The sequence below is a fragment of the Drosophila kikkawai genome, chromosome 4 (assembly GCF_030179895.1).
Source record: "Drosophila kikkawai strain 14028-0561.14 chromosome 4, DkikHiC1v2, whole genome shotgun sequence".
NCBI lineage: Eukaryota > Metazoa > Arthropoda > Insecta > Diptera > Drosophilidae > Drosophila > Drosophila kikkawai.
The window spans coordinates 1,787,445-1,810,500 of NC_091732.1; the positions used below are offsets into that span (position 1 = coordinate 1,787,445).

Sequence of the window (23,056 nt, forward strand, 5' to 3'; positions counted from 1 at the left end):
GGAACGGGCCGGATCGGACGACTATATCATATAGCTGCCATACAAATGTTCGATATATTTGTAGAAAAAAATTATAACTTTGCAGTTTTTCAACATTTTTGCACCATTTTTTAGATATGGCCATTTTATATTATTTCAGAATTTTGGTAAAAATTTTATGAAAATCGGTCGACTATATGATATAGCTGCCATAGGAACGGTCGAGAAATAAATAGGAAAAAAAAATTATAGTTTCGTTGTTTTTCAACGTATGTTTATCTACTCTGAGATAAAAGCTTTTTTTATTACTCTAGAATTATGGTATAAATTTCATAAAAATCGGACAACTATATCATATAGCTGCCATATAAACCGATCGGTAGATGTAGAGAAAATGTAAAACTGGGAATGTAAAACTGTAACTTTCAAACTGTAAACATAATAAGTATAGGTAAAATGTAATGAAACTCTGTTTTGTGAGTGTTTTCAGCATTTAAATCTATAGTATAAACATCGAAACCAATCTGCAAGGGTATACAAACTTCGGCGTGCCGAAGTTAGCTTCCTTTCTTGTTTAGAATGAAAAAGCTTTTGTTTCTGAACCCATCATAGGAGTATTGCTAGAAAAGAGTTGATGCTGTGTCGGAGGTAAAGGTATGGTGTTAGTTAATTAATGAAAAAAAAAATAAAATGGTTAAATTAAGAATATATTATATACATTTTATTTGTACAAATGTAGTCAAATGTGCTGTGAATTCTCTCCCATTGTGACTAGCGCACTAATTTATAAGTTATAAACTTGTAACGTTAGGGATACAAATAAAATCAAATCAAATAATAATAATATGATATATATATATATTTTATATTGTTATTATATATTATGTATAATTATATGAAAATAATATAATGTAATATATTATAGTTAAAATTAAAATTAAAATAATACTAATAATAATAATTTATTTAAAAGCCCCATAACCCTAGAAGTACCCCACTTTGGCACTCTCCGGGAAAATGAACGCGAAATTATCATACTCAGATCAGATAACGGCGAGAGTTGGCGCGAACACTATTTGTACGAGAGCGAGGATGAGAACAAACTGTTTAACGATACAATCGACAAGCCGATAGAAGATTTGGCCACTAATCACATAGTTCGCATTGTAACACAGAATGTTCCACACTTCTTTGCCGTCGTTTCGCGAGTCCGCCAGGAAGTGCACGCCATTGGACCGGATGGGGGAACTGTTTATTCCACGGCGGTACCTGAAGTTCAGGCGACATTTCCGCGTCACGCCTTGACTAAGAAAATTCGTGTCGGTCTTCAGGCACAGCCAATTGACCTGGTTGGTTGTTCCAAGCTTTTGGGACATGGTGTTGCCGTCTCTCCGGTAGTAACAGTGGAGCCACGTCGTCGAAAATTCCACAAAGCAATAACATTGAGTATTCCAGCGCCGAAGGCATCTTCCAGCGGAATGGTAAATGCTTGTTTTTCCGATGCAAATGCTAGCAATCCTCCCACACTACGACTGTTGTGTTCCATTACCGGCGGACAATCGCGTGCAGCTTGGGAAGATGTCACGGGCTCCACGCCGCTATCTTTCGTCAAAGACAGAATTACGTTTACGACGACTGTTTCGGCCAGATTTTGGTTAATGGATTGTCGGAATATTAGCGATGCTAGTCGAATGGCCACTGAGCTCTACACTCACCTGGCCAAGGTTCCATTCATCGTCAAGTTTGTTGTATTTGCCAAACGAATTTCTCAAACGGAAGCCAAATTCTCGGTGTTTTGTATGACGGATGATAAGGAGGAAAAGACACTGGAACAGCAGGAATACTTTACAGAGATTGCTAAGAGTCGTAATATTGAAGTATTGCAAGATCAAATAATTTATCTGGAGTTTAATGGTAACTTTGTTCCCGTTTTAAAAACGGACGAACAACTAAGTATCAAATTCGAGGCTTTTTGCGAGAATCGTTTATCGTTTATCGCTCACGTCAAAGATCCAGAAATGCCACAGGGACGCATCAACTTCATGAGCGAGCCAAAGGCCAAGCCCGATGAAGCCCCGCTCAATCCAATTTGTTCTCTCAGTGTGGCTCTGGATATGGAATCTTTAACGAAAATAATGTCACTGGAAAAGCCAGAGAATCAGCAAAATAATTTTAATAATTCGGGAATCAGAACAACTAATGACACCGAAATAACAACTAAAAACGAAATTCTCATCGAAAATAATATAGAATGCGGCAAGGTTAAAGAAATTACCGAAAATTCTACAGTCGATATCCGCCTTATCGATATATGCCGATATATAGGCGAGGATTGGCCGCAATTAGCGATGGAATTGGATGTACCTGAAGCCGATATCGAGCTTGTCAAAGCGGAGTACTCTGGTGAGGATTTTGCACGGCAAGGAATTATCATGTTACAGATTTGGTTGGAGCGACGCGGAGGTAGCGCCGCTGAAGGAAATGTCCTAGCGGAAGCTCTATACAAAATCCATCGAGCCGATATAGTACAAAAGTGTATTAATAAATCGCCGCAAGATAATTCCAACACACCGGAGGAATAGCAAAAGAAAACTGGTATGTTTTTGATCATTGGAAAGTCAATCGATTGCTTTAAATAGCAGTCGCTTTGAATCCATATGAAGTAGTTCAAAATATAATATATATTCATTTTAATCTTTATCAATAGGAAATTCTTCACTAGAAGCAGTCGGAGAAGCTAAGAAGCAGTTGACAGGTATTGATACAATTATACCGCAGGATGTAATAATGCAGACCGGTAATTATAACTCACTCAACGAATTTAAGATGTAAATTTTAATTTTAATTCTACTTGTACAGGTAATGACTTGGGTATATAGCATAATTATATCCATTTATATATATATATATATATATATATATATATATGATATAAACAAAAGGAAAAAAGAGCAAAATATTTCTCCAATTAAATATTAAATTAAAACTATTAACAAAATGAATTATATTTATTTAGAATTCTCTTTGCAGTTATTTTATTTTCGTTTGAAACAGAATATATATACATATATAACTATACTAAAAGAACTATATATATGTTTTTGGTTAAATAATCTACACTTACAAATAAAAGATAAAAAATGCAAATTTGATTTTGTTTTATTTTCTTACATTTGTGAAATTTTTGTTTTATGTATTTTATTTTATTTTATTTTATTTTTTTGTTAATATATTTATCTCCATCTTCCTGCCCAAAGCAGGAAAGTGAAGCAACGTGAGCCCCAAGGATTACAGACCGATAAGCCTCAACTCATTTCTACTCAAATTGAAAGAAAAAAATTCCTGCACTTATACATCAGGAACGATGTAGAGAGACTACTGTCAACCAAGCAGCACGCCTACACGAAGGTGAAATCAGTGGAGACGACCCTACATTCGTTGATAGCCACCATTGAGAGAGCTCTACACAATAAGGAATATGCACTCGGAGTGTTCGTGGACATATCCGGCGCATTCAACAACGTTAGCACGGACGCAATAATGGATCGCCTAGAAGCGACCAACACGTCCCCCGCTATCAACTTGTGGATAAGAAATCTTCTAAGTTGCCGGCGGGTACTATCAGATTGGGGCACAGCTTCCATGGTGAGAGGAGCGCACAGAGGTACGCCGCAAGGTGTGGTCCTTTCGCCCCTCCTATGTAATCTGGTGGTAGCTATCAGATTGGGGCACCGCTTCCATGGTGAGAGGAGCGCACAGAGGCACGCCGCAAGGTGGGGTCCTTTCGCCCCTCCTATGTAATCTGGTGGTATACAACCTAATCAAGAGATTCGAGAGGACAGCACCAAAGATAACAGCTTATGCGGATGAGATAAGCATTATCACGGGAGTATGTCCATCGACCCTCAGCTCGACCATGGAAACAACGCTCAGGGAGATATGTGAGTGGGTGGACAAGGTAGAACTCAATATTAACGTGGATATTCTCTTCACCAAGAGATACAAGGTGCCGCAATGGATCCCCCCAAAAATGGACACAACCAGGCTGACCTCGAAAACACAAGTCAAATACCTCGTCATTGTACTAGACATCAAGCTAGCGTGGAAGGCCAATGTAACACACAAGAGAGGGTAAAAAGTCCAACATAGCGCTTTATGCATCCAAGAAGCTGCTTAGCAGTACAGGGGGCCTCTCGCCCGCTCTAATGCATTGGGTCTACATATCGGTGGTGCGTTCGACTCTGTTTTATGGAGTCTTAGTGTGGTGGCAAGCAATGGAGAAGAAAACGTATAATAAGCTTATGGAGAGAACCCAGCGGCAGGCAATGCTCTGCATATCAACTGAAGTCAACCCCTACCAAAGCTCTCGAAACCATAATCAGGAAATTGGTCGCTACAAGGTTTCGGGCACAGTTCAATTGGTCGAGACATGAGCAGTACATCTGACTACATGATACCCAGAACGTGCCCGGATGCAAACACAACAGTATTCATGGGACCAAATGACTGGAAGTTGTGACGACGCTAAATTGTCGTCACAAAATAACATTAAGTTTAGAATTAATTGTACAATTAGGATATCCCACGAAGGGAATTATTTGAATTACGCGCGCAGGAAAGGCCGATCATCGGCGATAGTGGCAGCGTCTGGCAACGCTGCGATCGATCGCGGCAGCGCTGCCAGCAGAAGTGGGTCACGGCCACACTACAGAATTAGGTCAATTTTAATTCTCGCAAAATTCTCAACCTCGCAAGTCGTGCCGCTCCCAAAGTTAAGTAAAAAGAACCCGTGAAAATCCGCGTGTCCGCGTCGGGACATTATCCTGCAGGACCTCCAAAAATATCAAGTCGAGGGTGAGCATGGCCGCCAGCCATTAACTATATTCGGGATTTATCCCACACCCTCCGCCAGCAGTTTATTTTCAAATAAAAGTACAATTAGAAAACATGTGCCGAAATCTGATTGCGCGTTTTTCCTGTCCTCGTTCGCGGGCCGGTGCCCTTCGCCGGCAGTGACCAATTCCCCTCCTGCTTTCCCCGTAGCACCGGAGTAATTCCGGGTGCGGGCGAAAGCCGGACGGGAACAGGAGCCCGTGGCTGCTGGATTCTTTCCGAGACCGGACTTGCTGTGCGAGGCCGCCGGTCCCCCTTCCCCTTGCCCGACAGAGAGCCATCCCGCCGCGGATCTGGGGTTGGTCGCTGGATTTTTCCGAGGCAACTGTCCCGCTGCTGGATTCTTCCGAGCGTGGACGCAGGCATCGGCTGCTGGATTTTTCCGAGCCGTTGTCCTGTCCCTACGGACGCCGCGCTGCTGGATTTTTCTGAGCGTGGGCGTGGGCGTGGCTGCTGGATTATTCCGAGCCCTCTGAACAATCCTGCCGCTGGATTCTTCCGGGCGAGGATTCGGGGCTGGCTGCTGGATTTTCTCCGAGCCAGTGGTCCCGCTGCTAAATTCTTCCGAGCGTGGACACAGGCCTTGGCTGCTGGACTCCTCCGAGCCTTGGTCCTGCCCCGAAGGCGCCCCGCTGCTGGATCATTCCGAGCATGGGCGTGGCCGCTGGATTACTCCGGGCCACTCGTCCCGCCGCTGGATAATTCCGGGCGCGGACGCGAGCTTGACCGCTGGATTATTCGGGTCGCCCAGTTTCCTGGCCAATAACCATTTGCAAATAAATTCTTCCCCATTCCCCTCGCTAGCTGGCCAGATAATTATCGGCACAAATTATAAATTTTTGAGGGGACTCTGGGCCGCTGAGGTTCACCCCGGCCGCCCAGGCGCTTCCTTACAAAGTTAAGCCAGGACCATGCCCAAGCGGGCATATACTGTTCAGACCCTGAAATGAGGCTGTCGTATAAGCTACCAAGCTACTGCAGTATATTTCAGGCGGAAGTATTCGCCATCAGGAAAGCAGCAGAGCTTGCGCAGAGCATAAACCGTCCACATGAGGCGGTCAATTTGTTCGTAGACAGTCAAGTGGCGATAAGATCCATGCAATCATCAGCGGTCAGTTCCAAAAATGTACTGGCAAGCAGGGAGTCACTAGATAGCCTAAGCACGACTAAGTCAGTGAGGATCTACTGGGTTCCCAGCCACCATAGACGGTAACGAAACCGCGGACGGACTTGCAAAGGAAGGCGTTGGACTGGCAAGTGAAAGAGCAGAAAACGTCCCTGTCTCCCTAAGCGAGCTGGAGAGACTGGCTGACGCAATCGCAAAAAGCAGGTGGAGGAGTAATTTCGCATCTTGCAGAATATCAAAAATCATGTGCACAACGAGAAACACACTCACTACGTTCTGCGCCTTCCGCGGAAGGACTGCAGAATGTATTCTAACAGCTCACTGCCCGTCTGCTGCACATGCAGTCAAGCTGGGTATCACCGACAAATGCCGGAAATGTGATGAATCCGAGGCACCATGCGTTCCCGGGCTCCGCCCATATGATGTGATCTGGGTGGAATAAGCAAGAATGAGTCTGTTGATAGACATGGAACGATCTCTAAATGGACAGCACGAACTGTTAGACAGGTGAACAATACTCCCTATCTTCCCACGGCGATTTCCATTGGTCCGAAATAGTCCACTCTGTGTACGTGCAAGGCAGAGTGAACGGTGAAAGACGTTCCTTGGGAAAATTTCCCATTATTGGTGGAAGCGGCTGCGCGCGTCTGATGCAGGCCGAACAGTTTTTGGCAATGTCCTTCACTATAGTGCTTTTCCGGTTACGCAGTCTCCTTTCTTTAGACAGCGTATTTCATAAGCAAACGCTTCTTCTTGGCATGCTCGTATAAGAACAGTATCCATTTCCACATAGCGTTTTAGTTTGAATAGTCTCACCAGTTCAGGCCCACGCTGTTTCTTGTATATACAGCGTAGGAAATCCAGCACTCGTCTTTGGGCAGCATGTAGAGGTTCAAGTCTACTGAAACGCAGCGGATCCGGCATAATCGAATCTATAGGTGACTTATTCACCCGCGTTTCCTCATCATGGTACATTAGTTCACACTCACACTCAACTCCTGTTCGCAATGGCCAATGCGACTCGTCTTGCAACAAAAATTCCGGGCAGTAAACAATCTTGCTGAGCTGTTTATTTCTCATTTCTTAGTCCATTTGGTCCCTTCATCCGGTTCATTCTGTTCGGAAGGACCCAGCGCCAATCTTCAATCTCAGATCCTTCAAGAATCTTTCCGATACGTAAGGCCATGAATTGGGGGTACTTACGGGCGTCGGACCCACAATATGCGTTTTTCAATATTTGTTGACAGCTCAGATTCCAAAAATTTGGCAAGGCGCAGACCCAAAACAGCTGCCATCAATTCCATTCGAGGAACTGATATTGGTTTCAATGGGGCTACTCTATTTTTGATGATGATTTTGGCGCGGATGTTGAAAAATCCAAGTATCCCTAGCGGATCAAAAATGGACATTACAATACTCAATACTCGACGCTTTGTGTGGGTTGCCGACCTCTGCAAAAACTCGGGCTTGATGACGAACTTTAGCTTGTCTGTCTCCGGTAGCCACTACATACCTAAAACGTTCTCCCGAAGTTCTTGCTCTACGCAAAGATATTTCGGTGACGCCTCCTGTGAGTTATTCAGGGATTGAAGTACGCTTTGGAGTTTGAAAGCCAATTCCTCATTTCAAATCCACCTTTGGTGTCGATATCTTTTTACATTTGTTGGCAGTTTAATCATCTGATCTTCTGTATCTAGCGACTCCAGTAAGTCGTCAACAAACGTGTTTCGGAAGATCGCCTTTAACACGCTTGAATGTTTCTCGCCGAATTGCTCCGCATTGCGCCTCAATACGAAGTTGGCAAGTAACGGCGAACAAGAAGCGCCAGAGGTCATGACTTGCATTACATATGTATCCAGCGGACGATCAATTTCTCCATTTCGCCATAAGAACTTCTGCAAAGATTGTGATGCGGCTTCCCAGACCAAACGTTTCTTTCCTTAGTTTGGATTTTCCACTACAAAGACAGGCAGATACCAAGAACGTTGATTAGGAGCCCTTCTTGTGGTTCCGCATGGTATCACTCAAAAACTCATTCAGTTCCGGATCCAATAGCATCAAACGAAAAATGCGCCTTCACAGCCTCGTCAATTGCTCGGGTACCGCACGTACACTGGCAGACATGCAGCACACGTTACGGCATGGCTTCGTCCAGTCCATATCAGCCATAAACAGACCACCCCAATTGGCAACGAAACGCAATAAGATCGTCATTATCAGCTTCTTGTACTTTCAGTGGCACGCAGATCTTAATATGATCCAGTCCAATGATCATTTGGACCTTAGCAAATGAGTACGTCGATCATTAATCATTTGATCATCGATACTTTGCAATGGCAGGTCCAGTTTGCTCACATTAGCGTACAGGATGATCCCTCGTCGATAAGGGCCAAGACAACTACGGATAGAAAACAGTTGACTCACTGGTTATTATATCGCTAGTTTTCTTCTCTGGTTCGATTTCCCCTTCGTTCACAACTCGCTCAAAATTTAGAAGCTTATTGTGCTGTAACTTGCATTCATTGACATCGCAAGTCTTCTTCACTGTTAATGTAATATGCTTTCCAAAGCAACATAAGCATAAACGTTTTGCCTTTATTTTGTCCAATCCACTATGTTTTTTTCGCGTTTTTTTTGGCATAAAGTCAATTTTTTTATTTTTATGTATCTTAAAATTTTTTTTATTTTTAATTTTTAAATACCATAGACAAATAAAAAAATATGTAACTTTAACATATGGAGCAACACTGTTCTGCTGGCCAGCTGTTAAAGTCAGCTGATTACGTAGCAGCTGTTTTGTATGAAATTGGCGCGAAAAATTGTGCGACTTTGATAGTTTGTTGTGGCAAAAGTTTACGAAGAAGTTAAATGAATAAATATGGAAAACGATTGTCCAGGTATATAAAACTAAAGTTTACCAATGTTTCTGTCGTTGTTATGTGTTTTTGTCCAATTGTACCGTCTTTTGTTTACGTGTATTTTTAGAGCGAGCTTAACAAGTGTAGCTGTGTTTCGTGGATCAGTACTTTTGCATGGCAAAGAGTTGCAAAAAGTTGTAAATGAGAAACTATTAACCAAAGTGTGCAGATTAATGAGAAACTAACCGTTTTTGTCCGAATCCACACGTTTTCGAAAAAATCAACATTTTCTAGTACCATATCAGTATGGTTTTTTTCCGTTTTTTTTTTTTCTATAAACTCCAATTTTAGGTCTATTGTATTGAAATTTCGTTTGAATACCTTTTTTAAGCTTTCAAGAAGACCTACCAAGTTTCAAATGATTTGGGGCACTATTTCATATAGCTGCCATATAACAGATCTGGCCCATTCGCCCAAAATTTTTTTTTTTTTAAATATAACCAAATCATTTGAAACTTGGTAGGTCATCTTGGGAGCTTAAAAAATGTATACAAACCAAATTTTAAAGCAATAGCTTGAAAAACAAAAAAGTTGGTGCAAATCGGCCAGATCGGTTATATGGCAGCTATATGAAATAGTTCCCCAAATCATTTGAAATTTGGTAGGCCATCATAGAAGCTTAAAAAATGTATACATACCAAATTTCAGATCAATAGGTTTAAAATTAGAGTTTATGCCAAAAAAAACGCGAAAAAAACCATAGTGCAATCTAGACTTGATTGACATGGCCAAAAATACTTTGCAATTTACAAGTTCATGGTCACCGTCACATTCTGGGCACGATGATTCTTGTACATCCTGCAAATTCTGATTGTTCTTGTCATCGCACTTCTAAAGTCTGATGAGATTCTCCTCGTTTGTAAATCATCTTTCTGTCGACTGCTCATAGTTGCTTATTAATAACAGCCACCCCTCGGGCTTACCGGAGAAAACAGGTAATTCTCTCGATATGTCTTGACGCGCAGCTATCTGGACCCTTAACCTAATATTATATTATATTTAGCAATGCCTTACATCTAAAGCATTGTTTTACACCGATTATAGGAAAACTTACGTAATTATGATTATTTGGATGCCGTTTTTAGTTCAATGTATGCGCTTCAAAAAGTTAAAAAATTGTGAATTTTTTGTGTTCGCTATAAGTAAAATTCTAAATGTTTCAAAATTTGGCTCAACAATTCTTTACTAACAGTATGATTCCATAACTACATATTTTCACATATTTAATATATGTGATTCCACTGAAAATGGCTTTGTATTTCAAATATAAAAATAAATTTAATACTGAACGAAATGAATGAGATTGCAGAAAATAGCCATTATATGCGGAATCTACACAGTGCATTCGTGACGCTGTTTAGCAGATGGAGAGAAGAGGATCTCATGGAAATATAAAAGGAGATTGCTGAATCTGAATGAATACACTACTGGCCGAAAAAATAAGTACATGCGTTTGTTTCTAGTCCTATAAAATTTGTTTAACAAACTTAATGAACTCGGAACGTATTAGATATTTTGCAATTTGTTCTTCTTTTTAGTAAACTTAGATTAGATTAATATATTCACCCATATTTTAGGCTACTTTCGCTATTATTTTTGGAATTTTAGCAAGAAGTGGGTTTTTTTTCATTAAGTTTGTTAAACTAATTTTATAGGACTTGAACCTCATACGCATGTAATTATTTTTCGGGCAGTACTGTACCCACCCTCAAGACCTCCCCGATAGTGTCTTGACATAAAATATCAGACAAAACATGAAAATCATTTCAAATTATATAAACATAACTTAACTTAATACTCCTCCATAACAAAGCATTGTAAACATAGAATTAACTTCGAATTAGGTTTAGTTGCCAAATATCTAGGTAACAGTGCACTAGTCAAATAAAATTTCATTATATTTTTTTTCCCAAAAAAAAAAAAAAAGTACTGTATATATGACTGAAAATTGGTGGGTATGTATCTTAAAGTGAGGAGACCAACACAGGATACTTTTTGTCCCGTTAAGCCCCATTCGATTGATAAAAATTTTTTATTTGCTTATTAAGAGAAGTTATTCACCTTGTAGTAATGTAGTGAATGTTAATTTTACAACTTGGAAAAGTCCATAAAATATATTTACGCGTTAGACTTGAAGTACCAAAACAAATTTTGTCTATGAATAAATGGTTGCGATTTGAGTTTTGTAATCCATTTTAAGGTGAATTGAAGTTAAGTTTAATTAATAATGCCGTAACCAAGACGATCTAATCTCCTCCTACAAAGCCGCAATGCAAGAAGGATGCGGATAATTGTACCTGAACAGCGCAGTGCTACTTCGTGCTTCTTAATCACAAGAGCAAAGTGAGCCAGCCCGGTAAACGGCTTGGTTGGCAATGCAAAATCGTCGAGTAAACAACAGAGGTCAACAAATAGATCATTTGCGACACAGAACGAAAGATTTAACAAATGCAGATTTAAATACTACTTTCTAGTACTGCAGTGCAGTACTACACTTAACACTTTATAACTCGGAAATTTGACAATATTTCAACTTACAAAAAATTTTGGAAAATACTTTATACTTACATTAATAACTGTTAAAAAATTCAAATTGCAAAGTCAAAAGCGTTCTTCACGAAAAAACGTCCCAAAAAACGGCCGTCACTATCTGATTAAGTTTATTTTGTAGAGATACAAAGAGAGATACACCATCGAATTGGTTTTTACTACCTCTCGATAGTACACAGCATACATTTTTATACCCTTGCAGGGTATTACAATTTCAGTCAGAAGTTTGCAACGCAGTGAAGGAGAGCTTTCCGACCCTATTAAGTATATATATTATTGATCAGCATCAACAGCCGAGTCGATCTAGCCATGTCCGTCCGTCTGTCCGTTTCTACGCAAACTAGTCCCTCAGTTTTAAAGCTATCTGAATGAAACTTTGCATATAGTCTTCTATATACTCTCACTGCTTTATATGTCGGAACGGGCCTGATCGGACGACTATATCGTATAGCTGCCATACAAATGTTCGATAAATTTTTAGAAAAAAAATTATAACTTGGGTGTTTTTCAATATTTTTGCATCATTTTTGAGATATAGCCATTTTATATTATTTCAGCATTTTGGTAAACATTTTATGAAAATCGGACGACTATATCTTATAGCTGCCATAGGAACGATCAGGAAATTAATAGGAAAAAAATGATAACTTCGTTGTTTTTCAACGTATTTTCATCTACTCTGAGATATAAGCCTTTTTTATTATTTCAGAATTTTGGTATAAATTTCATGAAAATGGACAACTATATCATATAGCTGCCATAGGAGCGATCGGTAGATGTAGAGAAAATGTAAGGCTGGGAATGTAAAACTGTAACTGTCAAACTTTAAATATAATAAGTATAGGTAAAATGTAATGAAACTCTGTTTTGTGTGTGTTTTAAGCATTTAAATTTATAATATAAATATTAAAACCAATCTGCAAGGGTATACAAACTTCGGCGTGCCGAAGTTAGCTTCCTTTCTTGTTACAAATAAATTTCATGGGCAAACTGGAAGATTAATTAGATTGACGTCGCGAGAACAATGCAGGAATAAAGCGAGCAATTCTTCAAGGTCCAAGCAATCTTTTAAATAGGCCGCTCAGTTTGAACATTACTGGAATTTAACTTTTATTTTCAATTTTAAAATAAAAGTGTTCGTAAACTTATATTTCCAAATTTAAAAATAAAATTTATTTGTACATTTTTATCAATTTTATTTTACTCAACTCTTATTTGCGATCCCTGGTTTAGACGTATTGTGCAGAGGTAAAGAAATTTACAAAAACAATTTAACATTATTTTTATGTTTTTTTTTTTTTTAATGAAACAAGTAAATACAGCAGTAACTTACTATCTAAAATCCCCTAATGTGGGTTTAATTATTTAATTATAAATTGTGTAACGTTGTCCTATTATATTTTGCGACTAGAGTTTAATTTACGGAATGAGAGAACTTACAAAAATGTCTGCTTAATTTTTTTTCAGCCAGCATAGCTAACTAAATCTGTTTAATATTAATGATAATAATAAAAAAATGTTTATTATTATTATTTATTATTATTATTATTTTTTTGAGAAAACAAGTACTTTTGTTGTGGCAGCCGCTGGTCATATTAGGCGAACTAAATATTATATATGATATATGCTATACAATATTACTTATTAAGATTCATGTTACGAAAGTTTTAAAAGAAAGTAAACTAGTATTTAAATAGAACCAGGTATCGTACTAGGCCTATAGCAAATATCTAAGTGTGATATTTCAGAATAAACATACATATACCGTATATAAATATAATGAGATTATGACCCTTGGAGTTTTTCTTATTGACTTATTAAAGAAAGTTGTATAAATTATTCGCATTAAATAATTTCTTGGGAATGGAATTATATATAAATTGAATTCGAAATCGAAAATTACACTATCATTTTCTAAAGACACATTTCAAAACCAACTTCCACCGCCCAGTTTTGAGCTAAGGCCGCCAATGCCTTTGCCCAGTAAATTTCCCACACGACCGGCCACGACATTGGTAACAGCAGCCGCCTGGGCCGCTGCAATTTTTGGCTTCGGTAAGCCTCTTGGAATATTAGAGGTAGATTCATCGCCATTATCTTCTTCGTCACCTTCGCGAAGGTCATCACAGGGTCTACAAAAAAATTCAATTTATTTCAATATTTCTAAAATGATTTCTGAATTGTATGTGAACGCATATATTTAATTAATATAGAGAAATAAAAAGACACTTACTCATCGCCTTCGGCCACATCGGGCATTGTTAAAGCACAAGTTGCTTCCTCGGTGGCCATACGTTGGGCGACTGCCTGATATGCCTTTGAATTGAGTTTATCTTCCAATACTCCCTGCAGTTCAAAGTCAGAATATATTTTCTAAAAGGATAAAATTACAAAATAAATAAATATGAATTGATAGAATACTGACCTACTATTTTCCTAAATATAAAATTTGATATGATCATTTCGATTTTTTTCTTTTTCGTTACAAAACTGTAATTTTTCTAAACTAATTTTATTTTTTTAACAGAACTCACCTTAATAATATGCGAAATCGATGAAACTTGCGCATAATGCAGAGAATGATCCAAACGTTCCGATAGCCAATTGCAAAGCATGTTTACTTGTTGGCCATACCAATGCTCAAAGAAATTTAATGTCCATAGATCATCGCCGATCTTGCCTCGTATTTGATCCATATTATTCCGAAAGAAGTTTACATAGCCCTGTCCCAGATCTTTGCCCGAGCTTGAGACATTCGTAAAGCTTAGAATCGAACCGATCAGACTGCCTTCATCATAACGGGCTAATTTCGACAAGGTCGACTCTAGCACTGACATAAGTTTACCATTCAGACCTTGTGTCATGGCTACATTCGCTTTGTCAATTTGATCATCAATTTTTGCATGAAATTTGTACTAAATATAGGAGCAAATATATATATTTTTTAATAACAATGATATTTCTCTCTCTTTCTCTCTCTAAACGTTAGAATTGAAGAACTGATTATAAAACATGATTAAATGCTTTAATTAAATTGAATATGATATTATTAACTTATTTAGCATTGGGATTTTTATTTTTAGTATTGTAGTATTCCTTTGGATATGGAAAAGTGATATATTGACAATAATATCTTGCTCAATATAAGTAAAAACGGACCATGAAAATAGTTTTAAGAAATCAAAGTCTTACAAAATTTGTATGAAACAAATTGGAGACCTATTTAACAACCCAAAAAGAAGAGATTATTATTGTAGCCTTTTTCGTTTTAGGTAAAGTAGAAATTTGATTTAATTTAAAAAGAAACTTAATTTAAACAAGAAAGGAAGCTAACTTCGGCACACCGACGATTGTATGACCTTGCAGATTGGTGTTGATTTTTATATTATAAATTTAAATGCTGAAAACACACATAAAACAGAGTTTCATTACATTTTACCTACACTTATTATGTTTACAGTTACAGTTTTACATTCCCAGCTTTACATTTTCTCAACATTTTCCGATCGCTTTTATGGCAGCTATATGATATAGTTGTCCGATTTTTATGAAATATAAAAATTTATAAATTCTAAAATAATAAAAAAAAAAGCTCATATCTCAGAGTAGATGAAAATACGTTGATTTCCCGATCATTCCTATCGCAGCCGCATATAGTCGTTTGATTTTTATAAAATTAAAACCGAAATTCTAAAATAATATAAAATGGCCATATCTCAAAAATGATGCAAAAAAATGATGCTGTAAAAAAACAGCCAAGTTATATATATATATATTTTTTTTTTCTAAAAATTTATCGAACATTTGTATGGCAGCTATATGATATAATCTGAACCCTCCCCGAGGGTGCCGGCTGGGCAATGGGCACTATATTAGCCCGGACAGGGGTAATGACCGTCCACGATAATACAGCTTTTCCACTCACCGAAACCAGGCACCAGCTCCCAGCGCAGGGACGGGCCAAAGCGGTCAAGCGAGGGAATGAAGGCCAAGGCGCTGTACAAGGCTGCCCTCCGCATCCAGGATCGGCTCCAGGAAAAAGCCGCCCTATCCCCAGAGAAGGCAAAGCTTACCTGGGCTGAGGAGAAAATCGCTGAGGGGAGGCTTCACTTCGCCAAACTCCCCCATATGAGTTCGACTGGCGGATTCGCCAACAAGGTGGAGGAGACGCTTGCCAACAAAAGGCAACGCTCAACCGAAAGGGCCTCTATGGACGCACCGGGGAGCAAGCGGCAACGCGGGCCTAAGGAGGCAGGCCCTCCTCATCAAATGGGGTCAAAATCCTAAAGTGCATGGATGACCCGACGAGAAAGTGGCTGACGCAAGCGGTCTGCCAGTTGGAGGCGCTGTGGGAGGGAGCCAAGCTAGAGGTGGTGGACCGGGAGCTAATCCCATCCACTCCAAAAGCGAAGGTACTCTTCCCCATCGCAATCCAAGCGGACCGGGCGCTGAAGCTGCTGCAGCGTCAGAACCCGGATATCCCAACCGCGGACTGGAAGGTTCTACACGTTGCGGCCCCATCACCCAAAGAGGGGGGGGGGGCAAAGTGCAGTCCTCCAGATAAACAAGGAGGCAGAGGACATCCTTTATTCCAGATACGGGAAGATGGCGTGGGGCATGGGTTGCGTATACCTGCGCCTAAAAAAGCGCCACCCCGGGGATAAGGTTGCTCACACCCTGAAGGCAGATGTGGTGGAGAAGGACCTAGGTCTGGAAACCATCGTGGATGCCGACCGGGAAATGACGCTGGATGAGTCCGACGAAGGAGAGGACGGTGACCTGGCCGTAGTATTCAACCCGCCGTATGGAGGTGAGCCCAGTACCCATGACACTCAGGGTGCTCAGCTCAACCTACATAAGAGCAAGATCGCGTCGGTGGAACTCCTCATAGCCATGGAGCAAGGACCCGCCGACATAGCTTTGGTTCAGGAGCCACGGATCGCCTCAGGCAATGCCATCGCCTCAGGCAATGCCATCGCCGGAATAAAGTCCGGAAATTACAAATTCTCCATCTACCAAAAGTAAGCAGAAACAGAACCGCCGTACTTGTACAGAAGGGTCTACTCGCTAACCTTATGTCTCATTACAGCTCTAATGACCTGACCGTGGTGATGCTAGATACCGGAAAAAAGCGCCTTTTGGTAGCTTCCTGCTACATGGCACAATTCTTCAAAATCGCAAAGCAGGCGAAAGATAATATCATCAATGAAGGAATACAAAGTCCTACTAAGGGACTACAAGAAGGAAATACGCGAGGCGCAGAGAAACTCGGGGAGAAACTTCTGCTCCAATATAGAGACTGCCCCAGAAATGGCTAGACTCCGGAAGCTGCTATCGAAGCAGCCAACCACAAAGAGTCAGCTCAAACGCGACGACGGACAATGCACTATTATCAATTCGGTCAGATCGACATACAACTTTACCTATTATTTATCCCTAGGCACATACATACATATAGTATGAAAATCGTTCGGATCACGAAACTATATCTTATAGCTCCCATAGAAACGTTCGGGTAAAACTTTAGATAAATTATTGAAATTTAAGGAGCTGAAATTTATTGCTCTTTTAATACCATATAGCAATTTTGAACTCATCAGATATCGCTTTCCCTAAGAACTAAAATAACTAAAATACCGGAATTCAGTGTTTTTCCATACAAACAGTAACCAAATTGGTTTTGTAGACAGTGAGGTTATCTAAAGAACATTAAAATTGCACCAATAGTGCGCCAAAGGACACATTAAGACTAATAGTTTTTTGCTCAGAATTGACAATGCTTAAACATACATTTGGACGCACTGAAAACTAATGCAAACTTCTATTTCAAAACTCTTCCCAAAGTTGAAATTTGTTCCTCAAATTTCAGCTTAAGATGCATTTATAAAATGACAAAATGTCAGTATAAACACGTAAAAATTGCAAACTTAGCGGACGTGCTTTCGGATGCAACAGCGTATTTTGCAGCTCTGTTGCTAACATATGCTGTTAAGTATTGCCATTTTGGGCCTGGCAAAAATCCTCCATCTGAACCCTCCCCGAGTGTGCCGGCTGGGCAATGGGCACTATATTAGCCCGGACAGGGGTAATGCATTGCTGCTTGCCCCGCCCGCGATAATACAGTGTCTAGCTAAGGCCACGGCTCAACTCCTTCTGCCCTAAAAAGCCTAAGGAAGTGAGCCGTTAGCCATGGGTGGAGGTGCCTGGCGGAAGGCATAAAACGCAAAAAGAAACCATTCTGGAGGGTTTAAAGAAAGAAACCAGGGCTTGGATGTCAGCCCAAACGTCGGTGGAAGGCGTGTCCGCTACCACCGGCGGGCACGGGGGGAGCAATCCTCTCTGCGTGTCGCCAGCGGTTACACCTCTGATGTGACGGGAGCAGGTCATGTCAGTTGCAACGCTACTGCCGAAAAAACTAAGCAGGGGAAGTTGAGCCGCTCACGTGCCATAGTCGATACAGACTCGGACCTTGAGAGCGTGCAGCTTTTCCACTCACCGAAACCAGGCACCAGCTCCCAGCGCAGGGACGGGCCAAAGCGGTCAAGCGAGGGAATGAAGGCCAAGGCGCTGTACAAGGCTGCCCTCCGCATCCAGGATCGGCTCCAAGAAAAAGCCGCCCTATCCCCAGAGAAGGCAAAGCTTACCTGGGCTGAGGAGAAAATCGCTGAGGGGAGGCTTCACTTCGCCAAACTCCCCCATATGAGTTCGACTGGCGGATTCGCCAACAAGGTGGAGGAGACGCTTGCCAACAAAAGGCAACGCTCAACCGAAAGGGCCTCTATGGACGCACCGGGGAGCAAGCGGCAACGCGGGCCTAAGGAGGCAGGCCCTCCTCCTCAAATGGCGAAAAAGCCCAAAAAAAAACAGCAAAAGTCAGTGAGGTGACCAAACGACACTTGATCGTGGCCCTCATTGATAGAAGCGATGAAGCCGGCAAAATGACCGAGGCCCAGTGAAAGATGGTGCATGCGCGGCTCGTTGAGTCATTGTACGCACGGATGGAGTATGATCCCGAAGCTCCCATGCCCACCTTTGATGGCGCTGGGTGGCTAAATGGGGTCAAAATCCTAAAGTGCATGGATGACCCGACGAGAAAGTGGCTGACGCAACCGGTCTGCCAGTTGGAGGCGCTGTGGGAGGGAGCCAAGCTAGAGGTGGTGGACCGGGAGCTAATCCCATCCACTCCAAAAGCGAAGGTACTCTTCCCCATCGCAATCCAAGCGGACCGGGCGCTGAAGCTGCTGCAGCGTCAGAACCCGGATATCCCAACCGCGGACTGGAAGGTTCTACACGTTGCGGCCCCATCACCCAAGGAGGGCCCATCACCCAGTCCTCCAGATAAACAAGGAGGCAGAGAACATTCTCTATCCCAGATACGGAAAGATGGCGTGGGGCATGGGTAGCGTATACCTGCTCCACAAAGATTCTCACACCCTGAAGGCAGATGTGGTTGAGAAGGACCTAGGTCTAGAAACCATCGTGGATGCCGACCGGGAAATGATGCTGGATGAGTCCGACGAAGGAGAGGACAGTGACCTGACCATAGTAGTCAACCCGTCGTATGGAGGTGAGGCCAGTACCCATGACACTCAGGGTGCTGTAGCTCAACCTTCATAAGAGCAAGGTCGCGTCGGCGGAACTCCTCATAGCCATGGAGCAAGGATCCGCCGACATAGCTTTGGTCCAGGAGCCATGGATCGCCTCAGGCAATGCCATCGCCGGACCGAAGTCCGCAAATTACAATTTGCTCCATCCACCAACGGTAAGCAGGAATAGAACTGCCGTACTTCTACGGAAGGGTCTACACGCTAACCTTATGTCTCACCACAGCTCTGATGACCTGACCGTGGTGATGCTAGAGAGCGGGAAAAAGCGCCTTTTGGTAGCTTCCTGCTACATGGGACACGAGAGGACAGCCCCACCAGAAGAACTCATGAGCTTGGTAGAAGCCAGCCCGAAGGACCAGCAACTGCTCGTGGGTGCAGACGCCAACACGCACCACTGCGTATGGGGGGGCCCCGACATAACCGACTTTATACTCTCAACCAACCTGAGTATACCAAACGTGGGGGAGGAACACACCTATCTAGGTCCCATCTCCTCAAACGTGCTAGATCTTACTCTGGTAAGGGGACAAGGTACTTTGGTATCAGAATGGAGAGTCCTTGAGGAACCATTCTTCTCAGATCATAACAGTGGACTGAGGGCAGCGAAGAGGCCCTAACAGCACTAATGCATGCGCATTTCCCAGGATGCACAGAGGTACCCGATGCAAATAAGCACCAGGACCTAGCAACTGGAAAAGAGCATCTCCCAAAAGATCTAGTATCCTCTAGTATAGGCTATAGACTCCTTTGCGAGGATAAAAGCACCAGGACTAGATGGAATATTCCCAGCCATGCTGCAGGCGACCAAGGAAGTGATCACCCCATGGCTCTACGCAATATATACAGCTTGTTTAAGCACGGGCTGTATCCCTATCCCATGGAGGACCTCTCGGATTGTCTTCCTGCCTAAAGCAGGAAAGTGCAGCCACATGAGCCCCAAGGATTACAGACCGATAAGCCTCACCTCATTCCTACTTAAAACTCTGGAAAAGCTGCAGGACCTATACATCAGGAACGATGTAGGGAGACAACTGTCGACCAACCAGCACGCCTACACGAAGGGGAAATCAGTGGAGACGGCACTGCACTCGTTGGTAGCCCTAGATAGAGCCCTAAATAATAAGGAGTATGCACTTGGAGTGTTCGTTGACATATCCGGGGCATTCAACAACGTTAGCACGGACGCAATAATGGATCGCCTAGAAGCGACCAACTCGTCCTCCGCTATCAACTTATGGATAAGAAATCTTCTAAGTTGCCGGTGGGTACTATCAGATTGGGGCACAGCTTCCATGGTGAGGGGATCGCACAGAGGCACGCCGCAAGGTGGGGTCCTTTCGCCCCTCCTATGTAATCTGGTGGTAGCTATCAGATTGGGGCACCGCTTCCATGGTGAGAGGAGCGCACAGAGGCACGCCGCAAGGTGGGGTCCTTTCGCTCCCTCCTATGTAATCTGGTGGTAGACAACCTAATCAAGAGATTCGAGAGGACAGCACCAAAGATAACAGCTTATGCGGATGAGATAAGCATTATTATCACGGGAGTATGTCCATCGACCCTCAGCTCGACCATGGAAACAACGCTCAGGGAGATATGTGAGTGGGTGGACAAGGTAGAACTCAATATTAACGTGGATATTCTCTTCACCAAGAGATACAAGGTGCCGCAATGGATCCCCCCAAAAATGGACACAACCAGGCTGACCTCGAAAACACAAGTCAAATACCTCGTCATTGTACTAGACATCAAGCTAGCGTGGAAGGCCAATGTAACACACAAGAGAGGGTAAAAAGTCCAACATAGCGCTTTATGCATCCAAGAAGCTGCTTAGCAGTACAGGGGGCCTCTCGCCCGCTCTAATGCATTGGGTCTACATATCGGTGGTGCGTTCGACTCTGTTTTATGGAGTCTTAGTGTGGTGGCAAGCAATGGAGAAGAAAACGTATAATAAGCTTATGGAGAGAACCCAGCGGCAGGCAATGCTCTGCATATCAACTGAAGTCAACCCCTACCAAAGCTCTCGAAACCATAATCAGGAAATTGGTCGCTACAAGGTTTCGGGCACAGTTCAATTGGTCGAGACATGAGCAGTACATCTGACTACTTGATACCCAGAACGTGCCCGGATGCAAACACAACAGTATTCATGGGACCAAATGACTGGAAGTTGTGGCGACGCTAAATTGTCGTCACAAAATAACATTAAGTTTAGAATTAATTGTACAATTAGGATATCCCACGAAGGGAATTATTTGAATTACGCGCGCAGGAAAGGCCGATCATCGGCGATAGTGGCAGCGTCTGGCAACGCTGCGATCGATCGCGGCAGCGCTGCCAGCAGAAGTGGGTCACGGCCACACTACAGAATTAGGTCAATTTTAATTTTCGCAAAATTCTCAACCTCGCAAGTCGTGCCGCTCCCAAAGTTAAGTAAAAAGAACCCGTGAAAATCCGCGTGTCCGCGTCGGGACATTATCCTGTAGGACCTCCAAAAATATCAAGTCGAGGGTGAGCATGGCCGCCAGCCATTAACTATATTCGGGATTTATCCCACACCCTCCGCCAGCAGTTTATTTTCAAATAAAAGTACAATTAGAAAACATGTGCCGAAATCTGATTGCGCGTTTTTCCTGTCCTCGTTCGCGGGCCGGTGCCCTTCGCCGGCAGTGACCAATTCCCCTCCTGCTTTCCCCGTAGCACCGGAGTAATTCCGGGTGCGGGCGAAAGCCGGACGGGAACAGGAGCCCGTGGCTGCTGGATTCTTTCCGAGACCGGACTTGCTGTGCGAGGCCGCCGGTCCCCCTTCCCCTTGCCCGACAGAGAGCCATCCCGCCGCGGATCTGGGGTTGGTCGCTGGATTTTTCCGAGGCAACTGTCCCGCTGCTGGATTCTTCCGAGCGTGGACGCAGGCATCGGCTGCTGGATTTTTCCGAGCCGTTGTCCTGTCCCTACGGACGCCGCGCTGCTGGATTTTTCTGAGCGTGGGCGTGGGCGTGGCTGCTGGATTATTCCGAGCCCTCTGAACAATCCTGCCGCTGGATTCTTCCGGGCGAGGATTCGGGGCTGGCTGCTGGATTTTCTCCGAGCCAGTGGTCCCGCTGCTAAATTCTTCCGAGCGTGGACACAGGCCTTGGCTGCTGGACTCCTCCGAGCCTTGGTCCTGCCCCGAAGGCGCCCCGCTGCTGGATCATTCCGAGCATGGGCGTGGCCGCTGGATTACTCCGGGCCACTCGTCCCGCCGCTGGATAATTCCGGGCGCGGACGCGAGCTTGACCGCTGGATTATTCGGGTCGCCCAGTTTCCTGGCCAATAACCATTTGCAAATAAATTCTTCCCCATTCCCCTCGCTAGCTGGCCAGATAATTATCGGCACAAATTATAAATTTTTGAGGGGACTCTGGGCCGCTGAGGTTCACCCCGGCCGCCCAGGCGCTTCCTTACAAAGTTAAGCCAGGACCATGCCCAAGCGGGCATATACTGTTCAGACCCTGAAATGAGGCTGTCATATAAGCTACCAAGCTACTGCAGTATATTTCAGGCGGAAGTATTCGCCATCAGGAAAGCAGCAGAGCTTGCGCAGAGCATAAACCGTCCACATGAGGCGGTCAATTTGTTCGTAGACAGTCAAGTGGCGATAAGATCCATGCAATCATCAGCGGTCAGTTCCAAAAATGTACTGGCAAGCAGGGAGTCACTAGATAGCCTAAGCACGACTAAGTCAGTGAGGATCTACTGGGTTCCCAGCCACCATAGACGGTAACGAAACCGCGGACGGACTTGCAAAGGAAGGCGTTGGACTGGCGAGTGAAAGAACAGAAAACGTCCCTATCTCCCTAAGAACGCTCCAAAGCGAGCTAAAGAGACGGGCTGACGCAAGCGCAATAAGCAAGTGGAGGAGTAATTCCGCAACCTGCAGAATATCAAAAATCATGCGCAAAGAGCACAACGAGAAACTCACTCACTACGTGCTGCATCTTCCGCGG

The 23,056-nt window shown here is 43.0% G+C and overlaps 3 protein-coding genes across 11 annotated transcripts in view; 2 read left to right on the plus strand and 1 right to left on the minus strand.

Annotated features, from left to right (window-relative positions):
• Ank (Ankyrin) overlaps positions 1 to 3,104 on the plus strand; it is a 35,765-nt gene extending 32,661 nt beyond the window's left edge. For both annotated transcript variants that reach the window (XM_041776573.2, XM_041776572.2), the window contains exons 10-12: positions 953 to 2,574; positions 2,687 to 2,776; positions 2,839 to 3,104. In XM_041776573.2, the coding sequence (XP_041632507.1) occupies positions 953 to 2,561 (1,609 nt within the window). In that variant the 3' untranslated portion in view covers positions 2,562 to 2,574; positions 2,687 to 2,776; positions 2,839 to 3,104. The remainder of the gene's footprint in view (positions 1 to 952; positions 2,575 to 2,686; positions 2,777 to 2,838) is intronic.
• A 9,533-nt stretch (positions 3,105 to 12,637) lies between these two features.
• Positions 12,638 to 23,056, minus strand: part of Cadps (calcium-dependent secretion activator 1) — a 35,616-nt gene continuing 25,197 nt past the window's right edge. For all 8 annotated transcript variants that reach the window (XM_070287691.1, XM_070287694.1, XM_070287692.1 and 5 more), the window contains 3 exons: positions 14,001 to 14,381; positions 13,700 to 13,839; positions 12,638 to 13,598 (listed from right to left, as the gene is read on the minus strand). In XM_070287691.1, coding sequence (XP_070143792.1) covers positions 13,394 to 13,598; positions 13,700 to 13,839; positions 14,001 to 14,381 — 726 coding nt within the window. In that variant the 3' untranslated portion in view covers positions 12,638 to 13,393. The remainder of the gene's footprint in view (positions 13,599 to 13,699; positions 13,840 to 14,000; positions 14,382 to 23,056) is intronic.
• Positions 16,203 to 19,083, plus strand: LOC138929062 (uncharacterized). Its single transcript, XM_070287757.1, has 3 exons — positions 16,203 to 16,487; positions 16,556 to 16,686; positions 18,797 to 19,083. Exons 1-3 carry the CDS (start codon positions 16,207 to 16,209, stop codon positions 19,081 to 19,083), a joined length of 699 nt encoding a protein of 232 aa, XP_070143858.1. The 5' UTR covers positions 16,203 to 16,206.